Below are 12,143 nucleotides of genomic sequence, written 5' to 3'. Positions count from 1 at the left end.
ATACCCAAGACCCTCTCCAAGGCTACAGAAGCAGGAGGCACTCACTCAGACTCTTCGGGTGGTCCTGTGCCACAGGGATGTAGCTATCATGAGTTGTCCCCTATGTTGGGATGCTCCTTTAAGTAACCTTAATAAATCTGCCATCAGCACCCTTTCTGGGGTGAGTACATTTTTTTTTCATATCTTCCCAGGAAAATTCATATAATGTCTGAAACATGGCCACCCCTAGCTCTGTCACAGCCAGCTGGGAAAAGCCGGAAGGGTCTTGGGAACTCACCTGACATTCTGAAGGGCATGAAGATCTTCTCATTGGTGTCCGGGTGTAGGATGGCCTGGTCAGAGGGGAGGGGACGAGGGAAGGACAGCAGAAGTATTAAGGACAAGGGATAAGGGCAAGGACAGTTGCCACAAGAAGACCCTCCCTCCCGGGGCTCTGCATTGCTTCTCAACACTTGGTTCTGGCTCGACCATGAGCCATGGTCGGATCTGCCCTCCTCACACAGCCTCGAAGCCAAAACTGTGCCCACTTTGAAGTCATCTTGCCTTTGTCTGTCATACCACAGGCACAGAGACAAACCAGGTGGACAGCCCAGTCTTTTCTTGGAACTACCAGAGTTCCTGGGATGAGGTCAGTCAGACCAGAACCCCAGCCTTTGGATGTTCAGGCCCTGGGGTGCTAGGAGGAAGGATGGGGTAGGGAGAGGCTGGACGCCCAGTAGCCATGGGACCAGGGCTTCTGCCAGATGCCTGGGACAGGAAGAGGAGGGGTCCAGGAAAGCAGAGAAGGGGCAGGAAAGAACCCAGAACTAAATTACCTGTTTGATTTTCTGTGCACTCCAGAGCTGAAAAAGAGAGAGAGAGAAATAAGAATTAAAAGCTCTACTAGTTTAAGCTCTATGAGCTATGTTGTCTTTTAATTTAAAATATTTTTAAAAATTTATCTTTACTTATTAATATGTAATAAGCATGTTCTGTGTGAGTCAATGCTGCACGTGAGAATGCCTGTGGAGGTCAGAAGACATCAGATCCCCTGGAGCTGGAATTAATAGGCAGATGTGAGCTGCCCCGTGTGGGAGCTAGGAAATGAAATCAAGTCCTCTGGGAGGGCAGCCAGTGTTCTAACCACTGAACTACCTCTCCAACCCCCAGTTAATTTATTTTTGAGACAGGATATCTTGTATCCCAGCCTGGCCTCAAACTCGATATGTAGCCGTCAATGACCCTGACCTCCTGGTTCCCCTGGAGTCTCTACCTCCAGCATACTCGATTTAATGTTCCACCATGCTCAGCTCACGGGATCCTGGGGCGGGAACCCGGGGTTCCGAGCACGCTAGAGAAGCACACCACCACCAAGTCTGCAGCTCTAGCCCACTTTTTATGCTTTGTTTTCCTCCTTGCTAAATACAAATTTTTAACTCGCACGTCTTCATTATGACATCTTTACATGTGTGATCGTTGCACCTGGTGGGTGCCATGTTCTCTAGCCAAGGGAATTCTGGGACAGAATCTTCTGTAGGATAGCATGTCCTCCAGCTCCTGATCTTCCTGTCTCTACTTCCCAGGGGCTGGAGGCGCGGGTGGACACCTTGATAACACGTGTGTTCGAATAAGGAACACGTGACAAGTGAACCTCAGCGCTGGAGAAAACAGCGACCTGTGATCTCAGCAAGAGTTTGAGACCAGCCTGGGATACTTGAGAGCCTATTTCAAAGCACTAAACAAATCGATGTTTGAAATGCCTAACTGAAAAAGACCCTTTCCCAGTGAGCCTGGACACACACGTACAGAAAGAAGTCAGAGGAAACAGGACAACACAGGAACTACAGAGAACTTTGAGAACCTTGCAGTATCTTCAGATAGAGACACTTCTGGAGGGGAAGCTGCTACCTGCCTGCCTTCCTTCTTCCTTTGCCCTTCCTTCCTTCCTTTTTCTTTTCTTTTCTTTTAACCTTCCTTTAAATATGTATATATGTATGTATATGTATATATATATATTTTTTTTTTTTTTTAAATGGGTATTCTTGGTGTACATTTGCTGGGGGCTGATGTGCAGGGCCCATGTGTGCAGGTCTCTACAAACACCAGAAGAGGGCGCCAGATCCCTCGGTACTGGAGTAATAAGCCACTGTGTGCGCTTCCCAGTGTGGATGCTGAGAATCAGTACCTGGTGTACTGCTAATCGCTGAGTCATCCCTACCTCATGCTGTGTTTTGCTTTTTCAGTGTCTTAAGTGCCTCCGGCTGCTGTCAAACCCTCCACACCCGGGACTGGACGGCCCTGAAATCCGGATTCTCCCGGCTCTACCTCCTGAAAGCCTGTCATTGTCTGGAGTGCCATTTCAAAACGAATTGTATTCATATCTATGTTGAAGGCAGGGTGGCTGTAAAGGGCAACACCACGTAGCGTGCTCAAGACCCCGGACACACACTGGAGAGCAAGCTACAACCCTTTAATGCAGTTCCTTGTGTTGTGGTGACCCCCCAACCATAAAACCATTTCATTGCTACTCCCTAACTATAACTTTGCTACTGTCATGAATCATCATGTACATATCTGATGTGTGCCCCCTGTAAAAGGGTCATTTGATCCCCAAAGGGGTCTCGATCCACAGGTTGAGAACCACTGCTGGAGCTGATTAGTTCGTTCATATAATAAAGGCAACCACTAGAAGGAGAAACAGTGCGCACTTAAAAAAGAAAGCACAATAAATTATGTAAAATGTTAAAAAAAAAAAAAAAAAAAACTGTTGATGAGCTGGGTTTAGTGGCACACATAATCCCACCCGCCTGTTTGTCGTGAGTTCTAGGACAGTCAGGGCCACACAGTGAATAGTGAGAACCTGTAAAGAAAGAAAGAAAGAAAGAAAGAAAGAAAGAAAGAAAGAAAGAAAGAAAGAAAGAAAGAAAGGAAGGAAGAAAAGGGTTAGTTTTTGTGTTCGCTTTTTAATGAAATCGATGCATAGCTTCTAAGTCCCCCATTAGCCCCTTAGTGTGTGGAGGATTAAGTGTCCAACAAAGTCGCCATGGTTAGAGAGCAGCAGCTGGTGGGTGGCTGAGCGCCTGTGGCAGGGGAGCCAGCCCTCCCGACCCCTTTACCTTTTCTTCCTGTGTGTCAGAACTAGGTGGGACTGCACATGCTAACAGGACAGCACCAAGGGAGGGTGGAGATGAGCCAAACCTTCTTCCCTTCTTAGCAGGTACTGTATCTCTACTGAAAGCCAAGTGACCGCATACAGGGTCAGGCACAGGGTCCAGCCCTTTGGCCCTGGGGCGGCTACCATCTTTCCTTGTCCCCCTGGTCAAATTCCCGCACACCTTTGGCTTGTACTTTTTTCCCCTTATATCAAAGCACACCTGTAACCCCAGCATCAGGAGGCTGAGGAAGAAGCCTGGATTCCAGGCCAACCTAAGCTGTACATCAAGTTCTGGGCCAGCCTGGGCTACAGGGAGAAAAACTGTTTCAACAAATCAAAACCATGCAAACAAAAAGATTAACCGGAGCAGGGCATGGTGGCGTATGTCTACATAACCCTAAAACTGGGAGGTAGAGAGAAAGGGTCATCAACTCAAGCCATTCCCAGCTACACAGTGAATCTGAGGCTATCCTGGGCTACAAGAAACCCTGTCTCAAATAACAATAATAATCAACCAGAACAGCAAGGAAGTGAAACCCACGCTCCCTTCCTGACACGTCTACCACACCAGGCCCAACTCAAAAGAACTGGTTAGAAACACTAAGTTTACACCGTCTGGCTGAACTTTGCCCTGTGACCTGCTGCACCGACGAGTTAAATGTTGGGTTCAGAAAAGGCAGCAGGTACTGCCCACAGTGAAAAAGCTCAAGTTCCACAAGTCACTCATGCAAACAGGTCACAAAGAGCCACCCTGGGAACCTTGCCCGGAAGGCCAGCTGAGCCTCAGAGGCTGACCATCATATATACAGAAGCCCACAGAGGCATCTGCACGCTGACCTTCTTTGTGCACCTCTGGTGGAACAGAGAACTGTGCAGCCCTGACCCTGTGGGGACGCCTGTCTTTAGTAATGGCCCTGCAAGGATCTGAGAGCTGAGATTCTGTTTGGCTCGCCTGGAGAGCAGGGACAAAGGGCAGTGTGGTGGAGCCATCTGGGTGGTGTTAGAACACACAAATTCACTGATTTGAGAAGTGGCCCCTGTCTCAGCTGAACCTGCCTCAGTGGAGACTAAGGGAGGGGTAGGCTGGGGTCCCATGTGCTGCTAGGAGGCAGGACACACCCCAGCACCCAACAACAGCCCCACCCCCAGTCTGGCTCACTTACTTCCCCTCTGTCTCCTAGCAAGCTGCTTCTTTAAACCTCCTAAGGCAGCAAAGACAGAGCCTATTTAAAACAACCTCCAGAAGGTAATTAAACGGAGCCTGAAGGGGGACCCTTCTGTACGCCTCCATTCAACAAACAAAAAACTTCCTAATTGATCAGTTGAGCCCATTGCATTATAGCGCACCATTAATTGTGTTGCCATGGTAACCCCAGGTACCATGTACCTATACAAGCCTAGGTGTGGTGAAGGGAGCCCACAGCTGCAGGAAAGAAGAGGGATGGACTGCCTGCTTCTGCAGTATTGTAGTGGCAGCTGTGGCTTCTTTATGCAAGGTTTTCTCTAGGTAGAGGTCACGCCCTTCGAGGAGCCCAGGTTTGAATTCAAAGTTCCTCATTGGCTCACTAGGAGATGGGAGATGATTTACTTCGTCATTCTGAGCCCCCAATGTCTCTTTTATAATATGAAGATAGGGATATCTGCTTTCAAACTTACTATAAAACAATTCACTTAGTGAGAGCAAATGTTTAGTAGGCACCCACTTTATATTAAGTACTATTGAAATCTCAATGCAAAAGAATAAGGTAGTTCAGTTGGTAGATGCTGTTTTAGCGTGTCTGGAATCCTGGGTTCCAAGTCAGCGTCACATAAACCTGCCCTGGTGGTACATGCCTTACAGTCCCAGCGCTCTGGAGATGGAGGCAGGAGGTCAGGAGTTCAAAGTCATCCTTAGTCACGAGTTGAGTGTGAAGCCAGCCTAGAACACATGAGACCTGCAGTATAGAAGTTTTCTCAGACTAAGGCACTTCCTCCACAAGGGAGAGAAGATCATGAGGCCCAGAAGGTAGACAAAAAGCTACATATCTGGGAAAGCAGAAACCCGAAAGAGTCTTGGGTTGTTTTCCAGGGGCTATCGAAGCAGACTGTTACTGCCGGGGTTGGAGACTGACTGGTCAAGCTAAGAGAGAGGTTCTAGACTATAGAGCTCCTGCAAGTCACATGCTGCTTGTCGATGTGGCAGCCATTTAAGAAGAGCAACCGAGACCACAGGAGCACACCGCCTCGGATGGCTTAGATTACTAAGGACACACACAAGATGTCCAGGCGGCTGGTGACATCGGTGATGGCTGCAGTTATCGTGACCAGCTGCGGGATTTTGATTCACACACCTGCCAAAGAAGCATAGAGCTGACAGGGCACAGGTGCAGACGTAAGACCCAAATTGAGTCTTATTTATCTGAGGCTCCCATGAAAGAGACGAGAGATCGGGGATCAATGCAAAAGTAAGAGGTTTATTAGTCCAGTGCACTGGGATGGCCTACATCCAGAGGAGAGGCAACCCCAAGCCCTCTGTCAGTATAGTTTTTACACACTTAGTAACGGGTGGGCTATAGCAATGGTGACCAGGCATGCAAGCATTGGTGGGTTTAGTGACTTTTAAATCAATCGGCTGATGCCAACGTGGATTGCATCTAAGGACCTATGCCCCACGTTCCAGGGCTGCCCCTGGGAAGTGCTGTGCCAGGGTCGTAACTCTTCTCCTACATTCGAGGGGCTGCTCAGATAAGGTTGAAGCCCTCCTTCCTCGGAGGGTGCAGGACCCCAAAAGCCCTCAGTGGGAGGGGGGAGCTGTAAGACCCTCAGTGGGGGGAGAAGCTGTAAGACCCTCAGTGGGAGGGGGGAGCTGTAAGACCCTCAGTGGGAGGGGGGAGCTGTAAGACCCTCAGTGGGAGGGGGAAGCTGTAAGGAGAGTGTGGGACTGTAAACGCCCTTAGGGTCCCTCACAGAAAGACCTAGACTACTGTGCACGCCAGTTCCAAGAACCCTGTGGGACTCCTCAGAAGCTCCAGACGTGATACTTGAGCAGGAGCAGGGACCGTCCCTGCTGGGCTCTCCTAATTTTCACACCGCTGTGGGGAAGGTGATACACCATCTCAGTCCCCCAGTCTGTGAAGGCCAGGCATATGTGACATTGATGACGGTGGCCCAAGGAAGGACTCACTGTGACAGCCATCACACATATTCCAATTCTTCAGGCTCAGCAGAGGGAGACACTGTTCCAGGGGACCAGAGTCACAGGCTCACACCTAGAGTACTATGCCACCTAGCCACCAGATGGACCCACCAGGCTCTGCCACTGCCAGCCAGAGCTCAGCAGCACAGGAAACAGCTAAATGCCAAGCTCCAGGCCCTTCCCCCACTCCCAGGAGGCCTGTAGGGGCTTTCGGGACAGCAAACAAAGCTGAAAAACAGGACAGCAATTCTCAGCTATCTGAGGGAGCAGCAAAGAGAATAATGTGGCCTTTATCCTCAAACTCTGGGAGGTCCCAGGAGACCCAGCTCAGCGGCCATGGGGAATGAAGGAGCTTAGGCAGGTAGTAGGCCAGAGTCTGAACGTGGTTTTACTTCTGACTTTACAAGGACACTGGAAGGTGTGTGGACACAAGGCTGACAGAAATGTCAGCACTGGGGAGGGAGGGAGAGAGACTACAGCCTGACCTCTGCCCAGGGCCGCAGGGCAAACACCTCAAGACAGACAGGGCCTCCTGGATTGCCAAGTTTCCTGTCTCATCACTCCCTCGGGGCCTGCATGGGCGCTGGGCCAAGGTACTGAGGTCACTAGACTCTAGTGTATTTGCCCTGAGGTGCCTCCTTTCTGGACTTTCAGCACAAGGCACATCTTGTCTGCTCAGTCCCACTGAGAACTTGCCCACTCCTTTCTCTTCCTTGCCTGGATCACCCCCACCAGCCAACCTCACGGTAAAAAAAAAAAAAAAAGAAAGAAAAGAAAACCTTCCAGGCTAGGTTTGTGACACACACCTTTAATCTCAGCACTCAAGCCACCGAAGTTAGATGAGTTTTATGAGTTCGGGGTTAGCTGGGTCTACATAAAACATTCTAGGACAGACACAACTACACAGAAAGACCCTGGTCTTAAAACACCAAAGAAGAAGGAAGAGGAGGAGAGGAGGAGGAGGGAGAGGGAGGGGGGAGAGGGAGAAGAAGGGAGGGGGAAGGGGGAGGGAGAGGAAGAGGGAGAGACAGAGAGGCAGAGAGATTCTCTAGCTGCCCTGAGTTTGGGTAAGTCTCTGCTTTCCTTGCTCTCCCACACCATCATCTTTCTTCACTGTCTTGTCTGATGGTGAGGTGGGGTATTCTGTGAGGAAAGACACCCACCCAGCTTCATGCTTGCCTCCCTGTCCTGCAGTGTTGGAAAGACAGAAGGAGAGACAAGGAAACCTGAAAGGGGAGGATGTACTTCAGTGGTAAGCACTTGCCTAGCACGCAACAGACCCTGGGTTCAGTCGCACTTAGAGAAAGGGGGAGGGAACGGGAGAACCAGTTGACAATGTCTACCATGTGGGACTCGGGAGATGGCACTCTTGGGGAAGTGCCTGTCATGTGACTGTGAACACCTAAAATTGGATCCCCAACACCTGTGTAAAACCCAGACGTGACAGTGTACACCTGTGACCCCAGTGATGGGAGGGCAGAGACTAGCAATAGCCAACCATCAGAGCCCAGTCAATAAGCCACAGCTTCAGCAGGAGGCTTCTCCAAAAATAAACATGGTGAGCAGCTGAGGAAAGACACCATCTGTCTTCCACACACTACCACTGCACACATATATGTACCTGCACATACACATGCACACACTAACAAGTGCATATAATGGACACATGAACACACAGAATACATCTAATATCTTAAGTCTAGCAGTTGCAGAACAATCAGAAATTAAAGAAACAGTATAGCTGAATATGATGGCTCACTCTTCTAATCCCAGAGGCAGGAGAATTACCTTGAGTTCAAGGCTAGCCAGCTCCAGAGTGAGACCCTGTCTCAACAACAACAATAACATTTAAACATGTTTGCCAGGACTGTTAAGAACTTTCAGATGTAAGGGAGTCACCATAATGATGTTTAAAAGACTTTGGATAAGCTGGTCACGGAAATGCATGCCTACCATCCCAGCATGCAAGAGGCTGAGGTACAAGGACTGCCATGAGTTTTCAGCTAGGCTGAACTCAAAAGTGAGACGCTGCCTAGGAAGGAAGGAAGGAAGGAAGGAAGGAAGGAAGGAAGGAAGGAAGGAAAAAAGAAAGTAGAAGAAAAAAGAAAAACAAGGGGAATTTATAATCCAAGCTCTAAGCAATTTTGAAATGGAGAGAATTTAAAATCAAGAGTTCAAAGTCATCTTTGTCTATACAGCAAGACTGAAAGCCATCTTAGGCTATATGATTTTCTTAATCAATAAATAAATAAATAACAGGAGGAGGAGATGCAGAGTGGAGAGGATGGGTACAGAGGAGAGAAAGGGAGAGAGGATCATAAATAACCCCAGAAAAAGAATGTAGACAACCTTCAGAAAAATCAGAAGTTAAAGGCATCAGATTTTCCAAAAGTCATACTATAGGTCAGGATAAAATAAGCAATAGTCTTCAAGATTATGAGGAGAAAGATAATTGTTGACCTAGGACTTTCTCACCCAGTGGTCTGTTAAGTCTGAGTGGTAGCACATGCTTTTAAGGTGGGTCTGTGTTTCAGGCTAGCCTTGTCTACATGGTGAGTTTCGAGTCAGCCAAGGCTGCATAGTGAGACCCTATTTCAAAAACTGTAATAACAAAGCACTCCAAACATTTAAACATTCTTCTTATCCACCCCTTTCAGGGAGCTACGAAAAGGATTTCACCAAAAGTACAGGATACATAAAGAAAAGAAAGACCTGGGACTGGCTGGCTGAAGAAAAGGCAAACTGACAATGGAAGGCAGAGGACTCCAAAGTAAAGGAAGCAGTGAAATACAGAGTGCAGGAGATGCAGCAAGAGCGAGAAGTGGAACAAAGCTAAACAGTGAAAAACATAGGCAATGAATAACACCAGATAAAACATAAAGTTCAAAAAGACAAAAGCCAGCCATGATACAAACAACTCGACTGGTCAGTGACTGTTTTTCATTAACTGGAACAATATGAGCAGCTGAAATGCAGGTTTCAAAACCATGATTAAATATTTGGGGTGGCGGGATGTGGACTAGAAGGAAGATAAGTCTTTAAAGACATGGAGGATAAGAGAGTCCAATCACCTACAGTGCCAAATAGCTGAGAAACAGCAGTTCAGATTTACCTATGTTAATACAGATTTACAGCTGAGATTCCACTAAAAGGAATAGCCTGGTGAGGGACAGCACAGTGTTTATTGTTGTTGTTGTTGTTACAAGGGCTGTTTTGAACTATGTGTGAACATTTCTTTGAAAAATATGTAATGGAGTCTTGAAATAAAGTTTCTGAACAAAAAGAAAAGTTTTGGCACTATAGCCACAAGATTCTGGGATCATCTCCCCGCCCCCGCCCCACCTGGTCCCACCCCTGCTCCCTCCCCGCCCCCGCCCCGCCCCACCCCCTGGCTGAGGTACCTGCTCATTGGTAACTCCTGGGCGTAGAGTGCCATGCTTGTAGTCCTCTAGTAGTTGCACAGCCTCTCTGAGACGTTTCTGTGGAGGAAAGAGAAGAGACACTGGCATCGGACCAATACTCCTGAAAGTCCTTCCTTCATGAGACTACCTCAGCACCAGCTAGAGTGACAGTGTTCATGGCGCATGGCCACAGCCCTCAGAGTACACATGAAACAGCAGGAAGGGCCCTGCCTAAATATCCTTCCACGGGGACCTGGCTCAACAGCCGTGGTATGACATACAACAGATCAGGCCAGCCCAACCAGAAACCAAGTCAAACTTGGGAGATGATTTAGTCAGTAAAGTGCTTGCATGCAAGCACAAGGACCTGGGTTCAAATCCCTAGAATACACTAAAGCACAAAAGTGAGGTAGTGCATAGTTGGAATCCCAGAGCCAGAGAGGTTGAAACAGGGATTCCTGGGGCTTGCTGGGTAGACAGCAGAGCCTGCTTGGTGAGCTCCAGGCCAGTGAAAGACTCTCTCCCAAAACAAAATGTCAACAGCACCTGGAGAACCACATCTGAGACTGACCTCTGGTCTCCACACCCACGCACACACACATGCACACACACACACACACACACACACACACAGAGTAAATAATTTCTTTTAACATCAATAAATTTAGCTACTCGAGTATGTATGGCTACAATGCTTGACAGAGAGTGAGGAGGGAAAGAGGGTTGAATTTTATTTTTTAACGAAGAACGGTGGGTGTAGAAGAGAGCCTTCATTCACCAAGAGACTTGGGTAGAGATGTTTGCAAAAGCTCTCAAACATGGCCAAGACCGCAGACAACTGATGGGAGTGTGAGTAAACTGGACTGTACGTGCTCAATAAACTACCACAGGAGACTCGCCAGGAGGAGTGGGGTCTGCCTGCAACGCCAGCCTAATGCCAGCACTGCAGAGGCAGAGGAACCTGGACTTCCAGCAGACTATGTCCCAAGCCAGTGTGCACTAAACAGTGAGACTGTCTCAAAAAGAGGCAAACAAGCCAGGTGCCATGACACCTACCTATGTTTACACCGCAGCATTCAGGAGGAGGGGGCAGGACTGAGACAGAGTGATAACATACTTCCTAGGTAGCTGCGGGCACCCAACACCAGCGCTTGTGAGGTGGGACCAGAAGGATCAGGAGTTCAAACCAGTTTGAGGACATAGTGCGTCTGAAGGCAGCCCGGGCTACACAAGAAACCAAACAGAAAGAGAGAGGAAAGGAGAGAAGGAAGGAAGGAGGGCGGGATGGGAGAAGAGAACATATAACAGTTTTAAAGAGTGAGCTGAGAGGAGGGTGGGTAAGTCTGTATCCCTGTCACTGCTGAGGTGGAGGCAGGACCACGAAGATACGCAGGGAGTTCAACATCGATTGGGAGGGCATGGTGTGTGTGTGTGTGTGTGTATGTGAAAACTATGAGTACCTTATAACACAGCTGGCAAAAAGCCCATCCCATAGTGACACACTTCCCCAAGCAAGGCCACACCTCAATAGTGCCAGTCCCCATGAGCCAAGCTCTGAGTCACACGAGTCTATGGATGGCATCCCATTCAAACCACCGCATGCCCTCGCCCTGATTCCAGACGGATTTTGTGACTGTGCTGACACAGAGGAGACTAGACCACAAAGCCCTGCACTTTCACCTTGCTCTCAAGATTGTCCCTCTCTCAGAAGCAGCCACCATACTAAAAGGAAAGCTCTGGAAAGACCCACACACAGGAGCAGCAAGCCTTAGGGCAACTGCCCCAGCTGAGCCAGCACTCAGCGGCAGCACACACTCGCTACGCATCCTTCCTGAATCTGTCCATTTCCAGAGTGCACACTTGGCTTTCCTTCCCGCCTGCCTGCTCCCCTCTTCTCCAAACGTGTAAACAATATGTGATGTCTAAAGAACACACCAGCCAGAGTGACACACGGTGGACACACTCGCAGTCCTAGCAATGGGAGGTGGAGGAAAGAGGATCAGGAGTTCAAGGCCAGCCTGGGCTACAGAGTAAGACCCTGCTTTATAGAACAAAGATGGTTCTGTGCAAACATACTGTTTTTACAGAGGACCCAAGTTTGATTCCCAGCAGTGTCAGAGGGCTCACAAATGCCTGTAATCCCAATCCCAGAAGATCTAAGGACCTCTTCTGGCACTCACACACACAAACTCCCACACATGGGAAATATTTAAAAACTAACAGCAAAGATACTGGGCAGTGGGAGCGCTGAGGCAGGAGGATCTCAATTTGATGCCAAAAGAATAATAAGATGAAGGAAATGAAGACATCAAAAGAAGCAGGAAAGGAGGCTGGAAAGATGGCTCAGCAGGTAAGGACACTGACTGCTTCTTCCCGAGGACCCTGTTTAATTCCCAGCATCCACATGGCAGCTCACAAGAGAAACAGGAAAACA

General features: G+C 48.6%; 1 protein-coding gene across 4 annotated transcripts in view; it reads right to left on the bottom strand.

Moving 5' to 3' along the window:
* Positions 1-12,143, bottom strand: part of SFXN5 (sideroflexin 5) — a 119,432-nt gene that overhangs the window by 74,904 nt on the left and 32,385 nt on the right. For all 4 annotated transcript variants that reach the window (XM_080932340.1, XM_080932343.1, XM_080932341.1 and 1 more), the window contains exons 3-5: positions 9,710-9,787; positions 816-842; positions 278-332 (exon numbers count right to left, since the gene is read on the bottom strand). In XM_080932340.1, coding sequence (XP_080788466.1) covers positions 278-332; positions 816-842; positions 9,710-9,787 — 160 coding nt within the window. The remainder of the gene's footprint in view (positions 1-277; positions 333-815; positions 843-9,709; positions 9,788-12,143) is intronic.

The sequence above is a fragment of the Micromys minutus genome (genome assembly GCF_963924665.1).
Source record: "Micromys minutus genome assembly, chromosome: 18".
In the NCBI taxonomy this organism is placed as follows: domain Eukaryota; kingdom Metazoa; phylum Chordata; class Mammalia; order Rodentia; family Muridae; genus Micromys; species Micromys minutus.
Note: the sequence above shows the minus strand (reverse complement) of the source record. Positions and strands in the feature narration are given on the sequence as shown.